The sequence below is a fragment of the Schistocerca serialis genome, chromosome 1 (assembly GCF_023864345.2).
Source record: "Schistocerca serialis cubense isolate TAMUIC-IGC-003099 chromosome 1, iqSchSeri2.2, whole genome shotgun sequence".
Lineage (NCBI taxonomy): Eukaryota > Metazoa > Arthropoda > Insecta > Orthoptera > Acrididae > Schistocerca > Schistocerca serialis.
The window spans coordinates 1,071,583,386-1,071,604,434 of NC_064638.1; the positions used below are offsets into that span (position 1 = coordinate 1,071,583,386).

Below are 21,049 nucleotides of genomic sequence, written 5' to 3' on the forward strand. Positions count from 1 at the left end.
TGCATACACGGGTGAAGCTGCAGGGGAAAAGGGTAGTACTTAGATATATGCCCTTCACATTACTGTAATAAACATGCAACAAACATCTACCTACTAAGCTATTTTCACATGTGATTTTTTTTTTTTTTTTTTTTTTTTTTTTTTTTTGCAATGATAATGACAGGAAGGGAGTGGGACAGGGTTGTAGCCTCTCCCCAATGTTATTCAATCTGTATATTGAGCAAGCAGTAAAGGAAACGAATCAAAAATTCGGAGTAGGTATTAAAATCCATGGAGAAGAAATGGGTTCGCCGATGACATTGTAATTCTATCAGAGACAGCAAAGAACTTGGAAGAGCAGTTGAACGGAATGGACAGTATCTTGAAAGGAGGATATAAGGTGAACATCAACAAAAGCAAAACGAGGATAATGGAATGCAGTCGAATTAAGTCGGGTGATGCTGAGGGAATTCGATTAGGAAATGAGACACTTAAAGTAGTAAAGGAGTTTTGCTATTTGGGGAGCAAAATAACTGATGATGGTCGAAGTAGAGAGGATATAAAATGTAGACTGGCAATGGCAAGGAAAGCGCTTCTGAAGAAGAGAAATTTGTTAACATCGAGTATAGATTTAAGTGTCAGGAAGTCGTATCTGAAAGTATATGTATGGAGATGGAGTGTAGTTATGTATGGAAGTGAAACGTGGACGATAAATAGTTTGGACAAGAAGAGAATAGAAGCTTTTGAAACGTGGTGCTACAGAGGGATGCTGAAGATTAGATGGGTAGACCACATAACTAATGAAGAGCTACTGAATAGAATTGGGGAGATGAGAAATTTGTGGCACAACTTGACTAGAAGAAGGGGTCGGTTGATAGGATATGTTCTGAGGCATCAAGGGATCGCCAATTTAGTACTGGAGGGCAGCGTGGAGGATAAAAATCAAAGAGAGAGACCAAGAGATGAATACACTAAGCAGATTCAGAAGGATGTAGGATGTAGGTTGTAGTAGATACTGGGAGATGAAGAAGCTTGCACAGGATAGAGTAGCATGGAGAGCTGCATCAAACCAGTCTCAGGACTGAAGACCACAACAACAATGACGTACTGTGTCCTATTTGCTAAAATATCTATCTATTCACATGGTTGAGCCAGCATTCTGTATACTTATTTTTTTCCACTAGGCAATAATGCTTTTTGAAGTCAAGGCCTCAGTGTGGGTGCCACTACCTGCTGAATTCTGTGACTCATGAATGAACAGAATAAGTGGAGTTTCACACAATCACATTTTCCTCAATCCATATGGATTCCTACAGACCCAAGTTAAAGCTTCCAAAATTATCACAATGTGGAAGCATAAAACTTATCCAATTATTCTACAGTAGAACATTGTCTGTGGAAAAAAAAAAAAATCAACAGTTACATGTATCTGCTTGATGACCTCTTGGAAATGGGTACAGCTTGTGCCTTACACCAGTCATTTGGGACACAGAGTTTATCCAGCAAACTATGACAAACTGTTGTTACAATGGAAGCAAATTCTTTCGTGTAATCTTTATAAAATCAAACAGGTAGAACAACAGGCCCAGTGGCCATTATTTAACTGTATTCCCTATATTTTTGAATTTAGGTTCTCTCTATGCACCTGCTAAACTATGTTTCTTAATTAACAAAAATTTCAATTTGATTTACTAAAAACATTGTTAATAGTTGTGGTTTCCTCATGTGTCTCACTTACAACAGATCATTTTACCTCCTTGTACATCTTACAGCTACTCTTGTCAGTGGCACTGAATTATCATCATGCAAATGGGCTTTTAGTTATCCTATAAAAAATTAGAGAGTTTCTGTTCCTCATTGTGTAACAATTAATTACTCTTACCCATCACTCAATTTATTGGTGGTAATCTTTGTCAAATGTTTCAATAATTCGTTAACAACTTAATGTCACTTCTCTTATTAAACATTCAAGATTGACAAAGAAGGAAATATGGTTAGGGATAGAATGTTATAATTTATTTACTTCAAAATTAGCACTCACACAAAGTAACTTTCCGTATTCTTCTAAGAACATGTTCTTCTAAGAACATCACTTCTAAGAAGTGATGATTTAATGAGCATATCTCACATAATTTATGACTAATAAGACTTCTGGAAGCAAAGATATAGTCACTAAGACCAGTTACAAGAAATTACTTTTATTTTTCTGCAATTCCTGGACATTGATTTAGTCCAGTAATGCAACAGAATTTAGCAGTCCACATATTAAAAACCATAATCAAAACTGTATAGCTGAACCTTACCCTTTATTTTTCTCTGGAATTTCTTTCACTGCTATCCTTACTTGGGTTATTAGATCTCTGGCAGCAAACACAACTCCAAAAGTGCCCTTTCCTAACACAATTCTTTTTCCTTGTTCATCTTGCTCATATTCATACTAAAAAGAGACACACACTAATTAATAAGCTTCTGCAATAAATTTTAATTATAAATATTTTACTCACAAACCATTCTTCTAAGTTCAAACAATAGAAAATCCAGAATGGAATGTAACAATATTATGAAAAGGAAAGTCGCTATTCACCATATAGCAGAGATGCTGAGTCGCAGATAGGCACGACAAAGAGACTCTCACAATTAAAGCTTTCTGCCATTAAGGCCTTCACCAACAATAGATGACAGACACACATACATACAAACTCATGCAAACGCAATCTGCAGACATGACTGCAGTCTCAGGCAACTGAAAACATCCACCTGAGACTGCAGATGTTTGTGCGAGTTGAGTTTGCGTGTGTATGTGTGTCCTTAATAGTCGAAAGCTTAAATTGTGAGAGTCTTTTTGTTGTGCCTATTTACGACTCAGTTTATATTTGCATGTAACCAGTTCATAATGCATCTATTGCACATTTCTATGTTTGGTCATGAAAGTGTGTCAAAATGGTAGGTATGCTGCGCACAGTTAGTTGAATGTTTATCACCGTATCTGTTGGAAGTAGCAATTTGTGCTAGCCATGCTAGGTAGAGTTGATATCAGTGGTGGCCTACCATCTCAATCCTGCTACAAGCAGATATTCCAAAAGGTACCTGACGATATAGCAGATACAACAGGTGCCCAAATTTCACCCCTGGATGATGTCTGGTCAGCCACTGCTGTTCAAGGAATGTGCCAATCTTGACGTGTGTCTATACTATCCAGCTGTCCAGAAACTGGCCTGCAGGTGTCTGAATGTTCCACAAATCACTTCTGAAAGCTGCGACACACCACCTGTACCACACTGTGCACAACTTGTACAGCAATCTGTCAATACATCCAACCAGCTGCTCACAGGCCTATAATGCTATTCTGTTCAAATGGCTGGAACTGTTCAGCAGGAGTATGTACTCAATGATGGGATATGATAGCATCCTAGAATCAATGTTGCAAATGCTGTTCACCTCTTAACTTGGCACAGTTACTCCCTGCACAGTCAAAACAGAGGGTAAACCAACAAGCCCCCCGAGTACCATCTCTTCGCTGCTCACTATGCATATGCTGGTGCTACTGAACACAGCCTTTGAGGGTACTGCATTATTTTTTTTTTTTTTTTTTTTGCCAGCAGTGTACATAAAAATGGATGTATCTGTGTATTCAAGTTCCACGTCTCCTCCTAAACCACTACATAGATTTCAACCAAATCTGACACACATACCACTTGTTGCTTGGAAAGTAGTATCAGGGTGGGGGGTGGGGTGGTAAGTAAGCACCAGATAGCTCCCACAGGAGTGTGGGGGTGAAAAAGGATTGGTAGTGCCTGACATCTACACAGCCCTGCACAACTGGCATGTTGTGTGGGTAGTATCAGATTTTGTTCCTGTGGCACACAAGCGGATAGGCATGTACAGCAGAGAGAGGGGAGATGGATAGTAAGAAGAGAGAGGTTTGTCACATATATTGCACACTTTTCCGTCTCCCCCTCTCTATGTTCATCTCCTCTTCCTTCCCTCTTTCTGTCCATCTCTCTGCCCCTCCCTGTCCCCATCAGAGGGGAAGAAGAGATGGATATTGAGATGGGGGAGGATGAATTGGATAGAGAAAGGGAGAGTATGAGGTGGACAGAGAAGGGGGAGTAGGAAATGAGCAGAGGCAGAGAGAGAGAGAGAGAGAGAGAGAGAGAGAGAGAGAGAGAGAGAGAGGCAGAGAGAGAGAGAGAGAGAGAGAGAGAGAGAGAGAGAGAGGCAGAGAGAGAGAGAGAGAGAGAGAGAGAGAGAGGCAGAGAGAGAGAGAGAGAGAGAGAGAGAGAGAGAGAGGTGTAAGGCTTTCAAGTTTTGCCTTGCTACTGGTTTTATTATGATAAACTGATTTAATTGAAAGCAAAAACAAAATAAGGTCATGTGCATCACAGCCTAAAGTAAATTTTTTATATGATGCCACTTAGGTAACTTGCATGTCTGTATCTCTGCTGATTTATTCATGCAGATTTATCACACCACAGAAAAATCTGTAGTGGTGTGCAGGAACTAAACATGGGACCTCAACGTCTGTGGCCAGCAATGCTTGCCACTACACCAGTTAGCTTGGTATTTGTACTTCGATCTACAGCTGTCAGCTGCTCATTTCCTGAAAACTTTTAATGTGCAGAAAAGGTCCTACTAACAATTAAATAGCAATCTTGTTATTATACAGGATGAGTCACGTAAGATGTAACGACCCCCATTATTCCGGGTGCGATTGCACGTATCAACAAGTGGTGTTCAGCGAATCATAGCGGACTATGGGGCACATACGGTGGTACATGCACAATAATCACAACGTTTATATTGACCGAGATAATGAGTCAAGTACATGTTTTTTAAATGGGACACTATACTTTTTTTACCATCATTCAAATGCTCTGGAGAAAACGCATATAGTGATGTAATGCATGTTGCTGTTGTGATTCAAACTTTGCTTAAAAGACGCTGGGAAATATTGTACGATTGAAGGTCATCGCGGTCGGAAGCGGCTGCAGACTGTAAACACACCTCGCGCGACCCGCAGGCCGAGTTGCCGTGCTCTATGCAGCATGCACGGCCTACGCTACGTAGGTACATCCTCATCCGCCCTCTTTTAAGCGAAGTTTGAATCACAATAGCAACGTGCATTACATCACTATACGCGTCTTTTCCAGTGTTCAAATGATGGTAAAGAAGGTATAGCGTCCCATTTAAAAAACATATACTTGCCTCATTATCACGGTCAATATAAACATTGTGATTATTGTGCATGTACCAATGTATGTGACCCATAGTCCGCTATGATTCGCCAAAAACCACATGCCGATATGTGCAATCGTTACGTCTTACGTGACTCACTCTGTATAAAGCAGTGTGTATGTCCGGGACCTCCTGCCAAACCCCTGGGTCAATTTCAACCCAATTTGGTTCAGAAACAGCAGGCCTCCCAATTATCAGAACTATGATGTTTGTAACCTCCTATCTCCAATAGGAGTGGAGCTAGAGGCAAAAATGTTTTTTCCAGCTCATGGTGCTCACTGCATGACAGGCATGTTGTGTGGAAACAATGTGAGCCTGTCAGGTCAACCTGCTTTGCAGAGTAGCCTGCATCTCAGGGCAATAAATGGTTTTCCAGGCCCCAACATGTAGGCTGCTCTGCATGACAGGCATGTTGCAGGAGTAGTATCAACCTGCCTGCTTTATTAAACTGTATTGCAAGGGCTAAATGTGCTGATGAGCATGGCTGGGAACAGGTTGAGATGGATGGATAGAGTGAGGGAGAGGAGGAAATGGACAGAGAGAAGGGATGGAAGGGGAAGGGGAGAGATTCGTAAGGCAGGTGGAGAGTGAGTGTGTGTGTGTGTGTGTGTGTGTGTGTGTGTGTGTGTGTTTGTTAGATTACAAGTGCTCAATGACAAGATTATCAGCGGATAAGATGACAAAAATTGTTCACACACAGTGAGGAAGCAACTTATAAAATGACACTCATTAAATCACTCCCACCTCACTCACATTGACCCACAGAATCACTAACTCACACACATTAAGGCAATGGAGAAAGTATGAAAAAAAAAAAAAAAAAAAAAAAAAAAAAAAAAAAAAAAAAAAAAAAAAAAAAACAGTGGTACGCCACTTAAGCTGTTAAGCTGTTAACACATTGAGAACATTTTAGGAAACAAGTGGGACAAATCACAAAACCTTTAAACTCTCACCACATTCGTTTGAACATTACTTGAAATAGAGGGCAGATCTGTCAGTAAACCTGCCGCTGCCCTCTGGTCTGAAAATAAAGCAAAGTCTGACAAGCACCGCAGTCTTGAGCGTCCTCTCGTTGGAGCAAGAAGCCACGCATCACAGGGCTATGGCCTATGTGAAGATGAGTAACAAGAACCTCATTCTGTCTGAGTGGCTGGAAGGAGGTATGCCACGGCTGCACTGTGTGATTTACTAGATGGAGCTTTATTTTCTGACACTTCCAGGCTCTCATCTTCCGAGTGACACAAAATTCTTCACCTCAACAGTGTGGTGATAGGATGTAGGGGGATGACACACAAATATCCCAGGATTATGACATGCCTCCTTGGCTGCTATATCTGCCCTTTCATTCCTCGCAATACCAATGTGCCTTGGCACCCAGCAAGACACCTCCTTCTCCAGCCTTTGTACTCGGAGTAGGGTGTCCGGGATATGCTGGACTATTTTATTGGCTGGAAGCATTGCTGAGAATGAAGGGCACTCAGAGAATCCCAACAGATAATAAATTTAGCACTCAAAACATGTCCCATCTGTTCCAGTCCCCACAATATTGCATATAATTCTGGCTCAAAGACAGTAAAGTCTGGAGGCAGTCCGACATTGAGCACACAATCAGTGAAAACAACAGAGCAACCAACAGAGTTCCCTGTTCAGACCCATCTGTAAACACAGCTACATAGTTGGGTTGCTCAGTTAAATTGTCATAAAATAATGTGTTAAAAACATGTGCAAGAGGGAAACCTTTCCTGTACTGCGCTAAATTTAAATTCCTCTGGGCCTCTGCAGCAACCTGGCTGGCAATCAGTTAAAACATCGAATTTGAGCCTGTACATGCCTCACACGATTGGGCTCAACCACACATTTCACACAGATCCCAAACAGCCTCATTCCCCATGGATTATAGGTAAAGAAGTGCTCCAAGGCCAGATGAACAACAGTATGGTATGCTGGGGAGGTGGAAGTAGCAAGGAACTGACACACCTTACACACCATGATGAGTTGCCTCTGGATGGTAAGCAGCAGTTCACCAGTCTTAGCACAGAGACTGGGAATGAGACTGGTCTTGTAAGTACCCGTGATCCTCTCATTGTTCAAATGGCTCTGAGCACTATGGGACTTAACTTCTGAGGTCATGAGTTCCCTAGAACTTAGAACTACTTAAACCTAACTAACCTAAGGACATCACACACATCCATGCCCGAGGCAGGATTCGAACCTGCGACCGTAGTGGTCGCGTGGTTCCAGACTGTAGCACCTAGAACCGCTCGGCCACCTCGGCCGGCTCCTCTCATGGTGTATAGCATCAATGGTCTTTAGATAAATAAGGACTTACTGACTCATACACTGCGCACCCATAGTCCAGCCATGATCAGGCAAAGGCCCTATAAAACTGGAGCGGACACACCTTGTCCACTCCCCAGGACATGTGACAAAGACACTTCAAGATGTTCATTGTCTTCTTGGCCTTGCCTTCAGGTCCTCAAGTTGTGGTAACCATCACAATTTTGAGTCACAGATGAGGCCCAGAAACTTCACACAGTTCTGGAGTGCAGAGGAAGATATGGTTAGAGAGAGGGGGTTGAGGATATGGACAGAGAGAGGGGAAGAAGGATATATATATATATATATATATATATATATATATATATAGAGAGAGAGAGAGAGAGAGAGAGAGAGAAACTGGGCAGGAAGACGAAGACAGATAGAGATTGGAGGATGACATGGATGGACAGACAAACAGAGGAAGAACTGGACACAGAGAGGAGGTGTGTTCAATATATGTGTCGAACACATATGTAGGTGAAGCCAAAAGGAAAGGGCTAGTCTTCAACAAATTTCAGTACTGTTTTACATACAGAACTAACTCAACACACATTTTATCAACACAGTACTGCTCATCATTTCACTCCACAGGTTGGTATATGTATGTAAAATTTTAATGATATCTGAAGTTATTTTTGTTCTGGCATAACCACAAGTGCCGGAACGAAGAGGAAAAACACAATACTGGAGAAGGCGATGAGGAAACATCAGCCAAAAGCCCACTGACAAGGTCCGTGCCATGTCAGGAGTGACCTCCGCAAGACATGAATATAACTGCCACTCCTGCTAGACTCGGCCACTCAGATCGGATCAGTGTACGGACATTAGTGGAACGTATTTGGGGAGCTTAGCATGGGCTAGGAGAGAGTGCTACGAATTCAGTAATGGTGATCCACAGACTGGGTGACAAACTTGCATGAACTCTGACTTGGCTGCATGTCCCCCTCCTTCTGCGACACCTTTATAAATTCAAGTTAAGTATTGTAAATTCTGCTTCATAGAAATGAAACTACTAATGTTATTTGCTTGAATTGTTGTATAGCATTCCGAGAACGCCGCATTCCTTAGGCACTCTATACGAGACAAGTGGGCACAAACAAACAACTGGCAACAAGAATCCTCCAAATTCCATGCCTGGTGGCCACAGCCTTTCAAGAATATTGTCCTGGTGCCTTAATTCTCTGTCTTTACTTTGTAGGGGTGCTTCTTGTTTTAACAGTTTCTTGTCATTTTTGCTAATCAGTGTTTTCAGGTAGGCATTGCAGAAAATTTCTTTGATTTTGTCATTATTTAGATTTCTTGCTTTGTCTATTTGTTGCATTTGTGTCTTCCAACATGTCCCCTCACCTGTCCCACCCCCTGCTCAGGCGCCACAGCCAAGTCTGCAACAAGCAAGCATGCAGTTTTGTCAGTGATACATCAGTCAAACAAACTTTTTGTTCATTTAATTACTTGTGGGAAACACGAAATTTCAGTTGGACACAGATGCCTCTGTCACATTGCTCAATCATCACACATATGAACTGTTAGGATCCCCATGCCTGTCTAAAACTAGCATGCAACTGATAGCTTATAATGGACAAGACATTCCCGTTCTTGGAACATGTACTTTGCCCGCCATGTATCACTCGCATACATGAACAGTGACTTTTACAGTGCTACAATCATGTGAGTGTGAGAACGTATGTGTTCTTCATTCTTTTGGCTTGTTTGGCTTTAAAATGCAGGACAATGTGTTGTCAGTGTCTGGATTCAATGCAAAAGACAGAGTAGCTAGCTTGCTAAAAGAATTCCTGGATCTATTTTATGAAGGTTTAGGCAAACCTAAAAATTTTGTTACATATTTTACTCTGAAAGACAAAACTCAGCTGAAATTTTGTTGAGCCAGAACTGTTCCCATTGTGTTACGGGACAAAGTTCCTGCTGAACTTAAAGAATTGCAAGATAACGGAATTATTACACTCATATCAGCTGATCAATGGGCAAGTCCACCAGTTTTGCTCCACAAATCATCATGTCACATTAACCTCTGCGTTGACTTTAAGTCTACAGTTAACCCATAAACTGTCATTGATACTTATCCATTGCCACACCCAGAGGATCACATGGACAGACTAGACGCTGGATGCTATTTTTCAGAAACTGATTTGCGTGAAGTGCATCTTCAAATACTGCTCGATGAAGAATCTCAAAAAGTGTGTGTAGTGAATACTATTTGGGCTTGTTTAAATATTTGCATTTGCCTTTTGTCAGTGCTTCCGCACCCGCCATTTTTCAATGGTACTTGAAACAGCTGACTGCACAAGTGCCAAAAGGTTCAAACTATTTGGACAATATTGTAGTAGCAGGTTGTACACTTGAAGAACATATTGCAAATTTACATGCTTTGTTTTGTGTGTTATCTGATGCAGGACTAAAATGTAGACTGGATAAGGGTCACATTCTTTTAAACCTGAGTTGCAGTATCTTGGTCATTTCATAAACAGTCAAGGTGTACATCCTCTTAAGTCTCATTTGCTAGCCATACGAGATTTGCCAGTTCCTCACAATGTCACAGAATTGCAGTCAGTTTTAGGGAAAATGAAGTATTATATTTAGTTCATACCAAATGCTGAACAAATAGCAGCTCCATTGCATCGCCTGCGCCACAAGAATGTCCCCTTTGTTTGGACATATGAGTGCCAAGTAGCTTTTCAAAAACTTAAAAATGCATTGCTCAGTGATCAATGCTTAGTTCATTTTGATCCGAACAAACCAGTTGTATTGCCAGTTGATGCTTCCTCTTACAGAATTGGTGCAGTGCTTTCACACAAAACTGATGATATAGACAGGCCAATTGCTTTCCCATTAAAAGTGTTGTCCAAGGCTCAGTGTAACTTTTCAAAAATTGAAAAAGAGGCTTTGGCTATTGTGTATGGTGTCACCAAATTCCACCACTATTTTAGTGGCAGAAAATTCTACTTAGTCATGGATCACAAGCCTTTACAGTCCTTGTTTCATCCAATGAAACCACTGCTTTACGAACTGCCCAAAAATAGCAAAGATGGGCTTTGTTGTAGTCTAAATACCAATATGAGACTATGTATCGCCCGGCAGCTCAACATGGTAATACGGACGCACTTTCATGTCTTCTGATTGGCCCTGATACAGACTTTGATGCATCTGCTGCATCTTGTCACATCGAGGCTCAGGATTCAGAATTGCTTCGGTCTTTTCTGCTGAACTATAAGAAAATTGCACAAGCCACAGAAGCTGACCCAGATTTGTACATTTTGCTCAATTATATTCACACATCTTGGCCTCACTCATTGAATAACATAAAGAACTCTGTAGTATGCTGATACTTTGCACATCGGCATAGCCTTACTGTACAAAAGGTGTGCTTCTTGTTCAAAATGACAGTGGACAGTCACATGTGCTGATCCCTAAAGCTTTGCACAAAGAAGTGTTGCAGTTACTTCACCAAGGACATTGGGGAATTGTTCGTACGAAACAGTTAGTGCATCAGCATTGTACTTGGCAGGGTATGGATGCCCAAATAGAACATATGACATCACAGTGTCAAGCAGGTGCAGAAAATCATTCCGCTCCACTACAAAAATTCTCTGCTCGGCCTAAGTCACAATCGCCATTGCAATGTGTGCACATAGACTTTGCGGGACTTTTCTGGAACACTTGCTGGTTGATTGTGGTTGACTTGTACAGCAAGTTTCCTTTTGTTGTGCCAATGAACTCGCCAACATCATGTAGCACAATTCAGGTTTGTCATTGATTTTTTGCCTCGAGGATTTACCTGAAGTGATAGTGTCAGACAACAGACCTCAGTTCACGTCAAATTAATTTGAAACATTCTGTGAATGCAATGGCATACAGCATCTAACTAGTGCACCATTCCATCCACAGTCAAACGGCGAAGCGGAATGTTTTGTGAGAACCTTCAAGCAGCAGGTGGCCAAACTTTGCTCCACACACACCAGAGATCAAGCATTGCATCTGTTTCTCACCTCATATCGTTTCCACCCTTGCGATGGGCCATTGTCAGCAGAATTGCTTCATGGCCTCCGCCATCGGACACTGCTCCACCTCCTCAGCATCTGGCACTGACGGAAGGCCACAAGTATCACTTCGCACCGCATGATATTGTCTTTTACATGGTTTTAGTGGCAGCAGACGATGGGCACGAGGCGAGATCGTCTGTCGACTTAACGCTTGCACATATCTTCATTCAGGTCCTGATGGCTTGCAGCGCTGCCATCAAAATCAACTTCGCCTCTGTCATGTACATATCAATCAGATTCATGGGTCAAGAGGACGGCATGGCCACAGAGGATGTCATCACGACACCGCGGGACAACCCCTTGGAGACGGAGCCTTCAACTCCTCCACCTCCTCTCATCCAACCGATGGAGTTTGACCCACCCACACCCCAGCAGTTGCCACCTTCTTCATCTGGTTCCTGGCAACAGGAGGTGGAAGCATACCCTTCTGGTCATTTCTGGGGGGACGTTTGTGCCAGAGCATAGGCCAGATGGCGCGGTATGCCAGAAGCTTGAAGTCCCCTGCAGCCACAGCTTCTGACTCAACGTTGGACCCACAGACCTGCCTCCCCCGCGGTGGGCGCACTCCATACACAATGATGGTCCATCGCTTTGGGGGGAGGATGGGGGGGGGGGGGGGGGGGAGATGTTCTGGCATAACCACAAGTGCCGGAACGAAGAGAAAGAATGCAAGACCAGAGAAGGCGAGACGGCGGTGAGGAAACGTCAGCCAATAACCTGCTGATAAGGACCGCGCCACGCCAGGAGCGACCTCTGCAAGAAGTGAGTATGAGCACCACTCCTGCTAGCCTCAGCCGCTCACATCGGATCAGTGTACGAACATTAGCGGAACGTATTCACGGAGCATAGCACGGCCTAAGAGAGAGCACTACGAATTCAGTATTGGTGATCTACAAACTGGGTGACAAACTTGCATGAACTCTGACTTGGTTGCATGTTGCCCTTCCTTTGCAACACTTTTGTAAATTCAAAGTTAAGTATTGCAAATTCTGCTTCACAGAAATAAAACTACTAATGTTATTCGATTGAATTGTTGTATAGGAACAACGCATCCCTTAGGCACACTAAACGAGATGAGTGGGCAAGAACCAACAATTTTTGTTTGAGTTGTGTTGGATAACTGAACCAAAGCAATTTGATCAACAAACACATTACAACACAAACCTCACACACCATATATAAAAAATACAAAAACATTTACAATAATACCTACCAATAAGAAATACTATACAGTAAATGGTCTAAAACAATGCAAGGAACTTTTGAACAGGGTCAAATGAGCAAACCTTTCAACTTGAATGTGTAAAACTCGAGTTTATCACTCACACTTAGCAATGAAGCATACTGAAAATGGAAATTGAAAAACAGAGCACACCTTTCCATACAATTGTTAATGACATCTTCTGTAAGTGAAAATCACTTTCAAGATGGTTTAACTGATATCCATCAATAAGCATAAATAAAAAGATTAGTGTCTGTTAGTCAGTCATTGTAGTTTTACAGATGCTTTATCTAAAATTATTGATAATGGCCATTAACAGTATGACAATGTAGCATTACCTAGAAATATACACATACTTTTATCTGATCCTCTGCCTGCTGAGCATCCAGGTCCATAACCATTCCTTCTTGGTCCCCTGTCATCTCTTTCACCAAATCAAAAAACCTTTGACGACACTGGACTGATGGAAAGTACATTTGAAAGTCATCAGAGTTTTGGTGTACATACAGGAACAGGCAGCGCTCATCTCTCTTGTATAAACTGGAAGAAGCATGGAAATGTGAGATCAGATTCAATTTTGAGTTATATAAAACTGGCACAAAAATGTTTTTGATATTTTGTGACAGGCACTGCTGGGTGTGATTATTATGTAAAGTTCAGTTCTTTTCATTAGCTTTAGTAATTTATTTTGCCAGAAATATAAATATTGTTCAGGTAGGTTTGAATATGGCCACCTAGTAATCATTTAATACAATACCTATTAGTAAAGCACAAAGACAAAACAGCTGTTTACCAAAAATAAACGAGTATTCATCTTACCTAACACTTCTAATCTGACTAGCTGCAAAAAGCCATTTGTGCACCTTTCGACATTTTCCCTTCATGCTATCCAGACACATGTTCCATATCTCAATTGACTTTTCTTCTGCTCCAAGATTCACAGTTACATAACTTGGCATGAATACCTTATCTGGCTCCAAAACAAGCATCTATTGAAGATATTCAAAATGAAAATAAGTGATCAAGGAAACCATGATAAATAAATAAATTACCTCTGGTAACAAACCATCCTTAAAAAAAGAAAACAATTACAAACTTAATCCACAACAAAGTCAATGAAAGGCAGAAAGAGAAGATTTGATAGAGAAGAAGAGTATCTAGAAATCACACAGTTAAAACAAAAAGGTCATGACGGAGTTTATAGTTACAAGACTGAATCCTTCACTTTTAGAGCTTTTAATAATTCCTTAACTAGAAGAAAGGCAGAAACAGGCAACAAGAGAGAGGTGTCACTCATCTGCACTATGGATATAAAAGTAACATATAAGACATATAACCAATATGGAAGTTACCAATACTTTACAGGTACACAAACTGGAATTTTGTGCAATATCTTATCAAACAATTAACTAGTGGTATTTTTCTCCAAATGTTCACATCAGTGGCAAACTCATTTATGCAGTTAATTTCTGTAAAATATGTAGCAGAGAAACCAATCCAAGGTCTGCATAAAGATACACTTCATCACATTTTGGAAATGTCACTTGCACAATAATGCCCCACCCTTGCATCTCAGTGTATGCTTCACTGAAATTCACATGGATGCTCAGCCAGAATTAGAAACCGTCAAAGGATTATTCTATCAAAATGTTCACATTTACCACCATCACCGTCTACTTTCCACCTCCTCAAATACAGCATGAATATGCATGTTCTATGCTGTTCTGTATTGCTACTGTAGTCCGGAAATAAAACCTACATTTATTTCACAACATTTATTTTTCTTGACCACATTCAGAAGCGACAGTTCTAAATCTGCAAGAATAAAGGTCTTACCCCAAAATCCACAACACTTACAAGGAATAGTGCGTTTCACTGGTTGGTTTCTCATTTCCACGCCATACTTCAGGATCATTCCAAAAACTTGAGAAATCCTGTCTGGTTAAGAGATAAAAACACTATCATTGCACTTTAAATTAAGGAGAGCTGCCAGCACACACAATAACTCTGACAGCAAAGGGTGCTACTGCTTAGCTTTAGACAAGTTGTTACACTTGAAGGTAGGTTACCAATATTTTCTTGGCCAAAAGAGGCCAAAATAGCACAGATGCTGTCTTGCAATGTGGCACTGACTGCACAATGCTAGTAGATAAATTTCTTTTTAAGACGATATCTGGCCTTCTAAAACATATGCTACAGCACCTCAAACACAGCCAACAAGAGCCAAATCGTTATTAACTCTTAACACCAGTACAAGCGTAAGATATATGAATTATGTTCCACAATTTGTAAGGTCTCAACATTAGATGAAATACTGAAATACATTGTTGCTGATCAGATGATGGTTGGTCTAATGAACCCTTAGGTGGCAAGATATACGAGAGTGTATGGAAATCACCCTGCACACTCATGTGAAGAAAATCATAGAGAAGAGGTACATTACAGGTGAAAAGAATTATAAAGAAAGAGAGATATTGTTAATGCTTACAGTCAATATTCCTCAGTTGCTACTTCGCATTGTTTTTCTTGTAGAAAAGTAGATCTATTACCCATCTTTTCCAACTGAAATTTATTTTTGTGTTCTTTTATAGATCACAGAAGAACCCAAAAATAATTATATGAAACATTTTTGATTAAACTAAAGAATAAATTTCAGCTGCAAAATATGAGCCATTCTGATCTACAAACAGCAAATACAATGATGTGAGGTGAAAGTTAGTAATAGTGAGCTGACAAGACAACACTAGTGAACGAAAGACTTCGACAACTCACTGAGAATACTGCACGCGACATGAAGAAACAAAAACTAGGGCCTACTAAGGACAGAAACAGTGGTTGAAGGCAAAGGGTTCCAGAGTGATAACAGTATTGGAAGGGCCATAATAGTAAAAATAAACCTAAGGAAATAATGGAAAAGCATGATGTGCTCATACATATAGCTTATGCAGACAGCTCAAAACAGCTGGTATTCAATGGAACACTCAGTATGAATTTTGCTGTGAGACAACTACAAGAGTTTTTAATAAAGGGGTACACCAAATGTAGTAGTATTTACCCAGAAACAGCTTTTAACAACCAGATTTTGTTATGGACCACATCAGAGATTCTACTGTGAAATGGTGCCTTCAGCATAAGTTACAGTTTACAAGATGCATTTGCACATATTACCTTATTAACCTACCCATTTTCCAAATGCTTTGCTTTTGTTTCACCTACCTAAACTGTTATTTCCTGAGCCATAATCCTTCAATCTCATTAAGTTCTCTTTTCCTCAAGACACTCCATATAGCATCTGTAAGAATACATGTGGCTAAAAATTTTGCTTCCAACAAATCATAACATCTGACAAACACCTAAACAGTGTGCAGTTGCTTGCATCATTCATAACTCTTGACTGCTGAGTCATGAGCTTGTAAATATATGTGGTTATTTTTTATTTTCTCTTCTTTTGTGCCAGAAACCTAACAATCTTGAACTCCAAAAGAGTTCTTTCAATAAAATATGAATAGATGAGTGCTGCTTAAAGTGATGAGTATTTACATCCTAAGTGTGTGAACTGCACAAAAGTTCCAACAAACCACATACCTCAGTGTACTGCACCCAAACCTACAGTATGAGCTCTCCACAAAATTGTGACATCAGAGACACATGCCACATATTTACATGACTATAGCAGGAGAGATCACTTGGTCAAACAGTCAAGCACAGCATTAATATTCATAGACAAAAATGTGTACTGTGAAAGCAGGAAGTGAGGAAAAATAAGAGAATCAAGAGCACACTTAATACAAACAGCTTGAAACTGCAGGCAATTGCTAAGGTTCTCTCCAAAATTGAAAGAAAGAAAAAGTTGTTACTGCTTTAGTGTACGACTGCAAACTCATAGGTTAGATAATTCAAGCACATAGCTCTGAAGTGCGTGGAGTAATTTCAATTAAACTTGGTACACAAATTACTTAATATTTGAGACAGTTACCATAGGGTAAGACACCACTAGCATCTCCATATACAATGGTGGGTAGGGAGTGGGAAAATTGTGACATGTAAGCATAAATGTATAATGGCTGTAGTATTTTCAGTCAATACTGGTGTGTAAGCGATTATTATCCAAAACATTCACTCAAGAAATCTACACAACTAGGTGTCAGAATTACTGACCTCTACATACCTTCACAAGTAAAAATATTTAATACTGCTGATAGGTACATATAAAAATATATTTTAGTGTTGAAGCTTTTCAAATTACTAGCTCCTTCCTCAGGGAGGAGACAGGGACAGATTGGGGCAAGTTAAAAAGAAAGGAAGGGCAGGTCACTCAGACTGCAGGATGAGAGGAACACAGATGATGGCAGTACAGGAGGAGACAAAGACAAATATAGTTAAGCTAGGATAGTGTCAAATACTTTTTTATGCATGTTGCAGCAGTGCTAAATATTTCCCCCCTGAAGTTAAGCACTGACCAACAATTATGTGCCACAATTTTAATGTTATCTGTAAAAATGCATTGTTGAGGTAAAAGAGCCCTTTGCACAGTTAGGAGTCATAAAAATATTTGAAAACAAACTACACTACTGTCAGACATGCAGTTTTCAGAGTTGCTGTGCTAATTGGTGAGTCTCAATGTCATTTAGCCCCAAGGGATGAGAGTGGCTGTAAGAAAGGGTCGCATGAAAAATATAACTTTTTAGCAAAATTTGGTACTAATATGGCCTACAATCTGGAATAATATATAGGGTAAATATGAGGTAGGGTGAAGAGGAGGGAAGGGGGAGACTAAGTGCCCGACCACTGCTAGGATTGCGAGTATTTCATCGTTGGGGATTGATGGTGGTGCAGTTGGGTGACAGGAAAAAAAAAAAAAAAAAAAAAAAAGTTGAAAATGACTCACATACGTGTGTCAGATCCATAGTATTGAGGGTTGTTAAACTGAATGGTGACAATCATGATGATAACTAACTGATACAGGTGGGTGTTGGAGTGGTAGTGGGGGTGGGAAATGGGTAATGTATAAACCCTCATAGTAAAATGTGCAAGGTAAATTCAGCCAAACTTGGTGCACATACAACTTACTATGTGGAAGCACAAGGGGTGAAAACCTGGCCTAACCCCAATGCGTGGGTGGGTTTGGGAAGGTGATGACATGGAAAACAATAAAAAATGGCCATTATTAATGTAACACTCAAAGTCATTTGGGGTTGTAACCTGATCAGTGAATACAATGGTGACATTTCATCCGTACTGGTAGGGTAGGAGAGAAAATAGAGTAACATAAAAACAGGCAATCAACAACATCAGGTAATCAGTGTGTGTGTGTGTGTGTGTGTGTGTGTGTGTGCTGCCCCTAGATTACACTAAAAAAAAAAAAAATCACCACACAAATATTAAGCAACTGTAACAAGATATCAGAGACTTAATTCAACTGTACTGTCAGTTAACTGTATATAAGCATATAAAATATGTTTTCACCCATTCATAATAAATTTCTATAAAACTATAGTCTTCTTCTTCTTCTTCTTCTTCTTTTAACAATGCCATAAATCATCCTGTCTTCTGATACAGATTTTGTAAGACACTTCTAACCAAACCGATGAATTTTTGGAGTATCTCCCTCTTTACTTTTTTACTGTCCTCCACGTCTACCATTTTGATTATCTCCATTGTTTCTGCAGCACATAAGCACTCTTGTTTATGAACTATGTCAACAGTTTTTAATTTAGACTCATACAAGAGCAGTTTCTTGTTATATAGGTATTTTAAGTTAGCTGATAAGTGATCTTCATTTTTCTTGCATTGTCTTTAATCATAAACTTCTCCAATTCCCTCAATTGAATTCTTTGCTTTTAATTTTCACTCATCACTATGGAAAGTATTACAAGCATTTTTAAAGTTGATCATAAATCCAGTCTTACAGAGAGAGATTTGTTGTCCTGTCATTTTGCCTGTTCTTTAGAGCTCTTCTGTTCTTTCCTTTGCTCTTTTCCAAGTCACAAGCAAATACAACATCGTCTACATACAGCATCTTCCAAGGTGAAATGCTTATGGATCCAGGATTCTTTTTTTTCATTTCCTCATCACCTTTGCCTAGACGCAATTGAATAGTACTAGTGACAGCTCATCTTGGTCTCATCCCAGTCTTGATCTCAAAGGAATCCATGATCTCTCATGAAGTTAGCCTTTAGTTTAGTGTTTGTAAGCATTGCTTGGTGATAATACCTAGTTTTTATATCCAGTTCGTACCCTTCCAGAACTTCAAGCACTGCCTCTCTATTTATAGTGTTACAGAGTTTCTTAAAGTTAACAAAAACAGCTACAAATTTGTTTCAGCCCAACATATTAAGGATTTTCTTAAAGCTGAAAGTCAGTTAAGGACGTGATCACCCCTTTCTAGAACCGAATTTGGTACTTGCCCAGATCATGATCCAATCTTTCTTCTACCTTGGTCTGAAGCACTTTGTATTGTATTTTGTGCGGAAAAAAAGTTGGGAAATTCCCCTGTGATTATTAACATTACTTTTGTTCTCCTTCTTATGGAGTGGCTGTATTAGGGTAATTGTTCAGAGATTCTTTCCATCTTTTTAAGGTCTTAAATAAAGGAGGCCAGAATGAGATTAATTTCTTACTTTCCCATTTTATTAAGTCCTTCCACCACGCTATCTTCATCTGCAGTTCTTGAATGCTGTCGATTACAGCATGTTTATCAGCTTTGAGTTAGATAGTTACTCTGGGAGAAGAAATAAAATTTTGAGGTTCGCCGATGACAACATAATCCTGTCAGAACGAGCAAAGAACTTGAAAGAACAGGTAATGGAAAGTAGTTGAATTAAACCAGGATATAAAATGCAGACTGTCTACAGCAAGGAAAGCATTTCTGATAAATTTGTATTAAATGGTAACAAATTCCTCTTTAAGTATCAAATATTGTTTAACAGTCAGGTTCTGGCACCCTGAGACAGTGGGCACTTGCGTGCAAGTTGTGCTTGTGTCAATATGTGTATGTATTCTACTCCAGAAGGACTCCGTCTGTGAGCTTTAATATTTTAGTTCTCTTTCCCATTTTGTCTTTATGCAACTAAGTGCCTCCTCTATATGGTGAGTACGAACCTATCTGTTTCATATTATTGTTGTTCTATCCTAAACTTTCCATTGTTTGACTTTAAGGATGAGCTACACACAAAAAGCAGATGAAGTTACATCATATCTGGGAGCAGAAACAATCTCAGTAACATTAATAAATGCCAAATCAGTACGGCCACTGATAACAATATTACTTACAGGAAATCTTATGCTATCTCCCACTTCTGTTTTTGTTGATTCCACGAAATATTCCATCCAAAATCCAAATACTTGTTCCTCAGGAGAAATTTCTGCATCTTCATTTTTCTTTCTAAACCTGTCTATGAGAGAGATGTTTCCTATCGTAGATTTAACGTGCCTGTAAGATGGATAACAAGTATTAAATTCATCTCTGTATCAGTACTGCATTAAACTGAAAGAAAAATTATCATCATATTTAACAACATACAGATAATGCAGATTTTTAAAAGAAATTTCCAAGATTATGTGAAAGTAAAATAAGCATTCCACTGGCACAGAAACATGCATTTTCATGAGACAGGCACTTCAACCTTATAAATTAGGATACAGTGATACGTTAATCAAAATACTGCTACATCCACATTTCTACTACTCAAATTACTAGAATGCCAACGGGCGCAGTGTCAAGAGGTTGTGAGGCAAGGAGGTGGGGAAAACAGAATGAAAAAGGGGGAGGAGCAGGATAAGATAGGCAGGTGCATTGGCTGAGAGTGGCAAACAAAGAATGTAGGAGACAGGGTTGGAGAGGAGCTGATAGGACAGAGGGGTTGGAAACTGCTGGGTGAAGGGTGTGGGGACAGTATATTACTGTAGGTTGGGTTCGAATAAATTACGGAAGCTGAGAATGTGTTATAAAAATAACTCCAAAAGCAGCCACCGAAATCAAGAATGTGCAATGATTGCAGTAAAGCTGGTAAATGAATGGCTGCCTTCACAGGTGACCCAGCCCCTGATGGGGTAGGATAAACCTATGACAGGACTTCCCATTCCAGCTTTTTATACTGGTACGACAACCAACCAGCTGCCTACCATGATGAATGGCCACCACCAAACTGTGGCCGAAATCAAAGTAGACCATTCTGTGTCACATCATGCAGCTGAACATAACATCCTTGATTTCAGTGGCTGTTTCACTACCTGA

General features: G+C 40.0%; 1 protein-coding gene across 1 annotated transcript in view; it reads right to left on the reverse strand.

The window, feature by feature from the left end:
- Nucleotides 1–21,049, reverse strand: part of LOC126415813 (mitogen-activated protein kinase kinase kinase 15) — a 166,146-nt gene that overhangs the window by 110,384 nt on the left and 34,713 nt on the right. The window contains exons 9-12 of the mRNA XM_050083458.1: nucleotides 20,086–20,245; nucleotides 13,633–13,802; nucleotides 13,170–13,353; nucleotides 2,283–2,416 (exon numbers count right to left, since the gene is read on the reverse strand). Coding sequence (XP_049939415.1) covers nucleotides 2,283–2,416; nucleotides 13,170–13,353; nucleotides 13,633–13,802; nucleotides 20,086–20,245 — 648 coding nt within the window. The remainder of the gene's footprint in view (nucleotides 1–2,282; nucleotides 2,417–13,169; nucleotides 13,354–13,632; nucleotides 13,803–20,085; nucleotides 20,246–21,049) is intronic.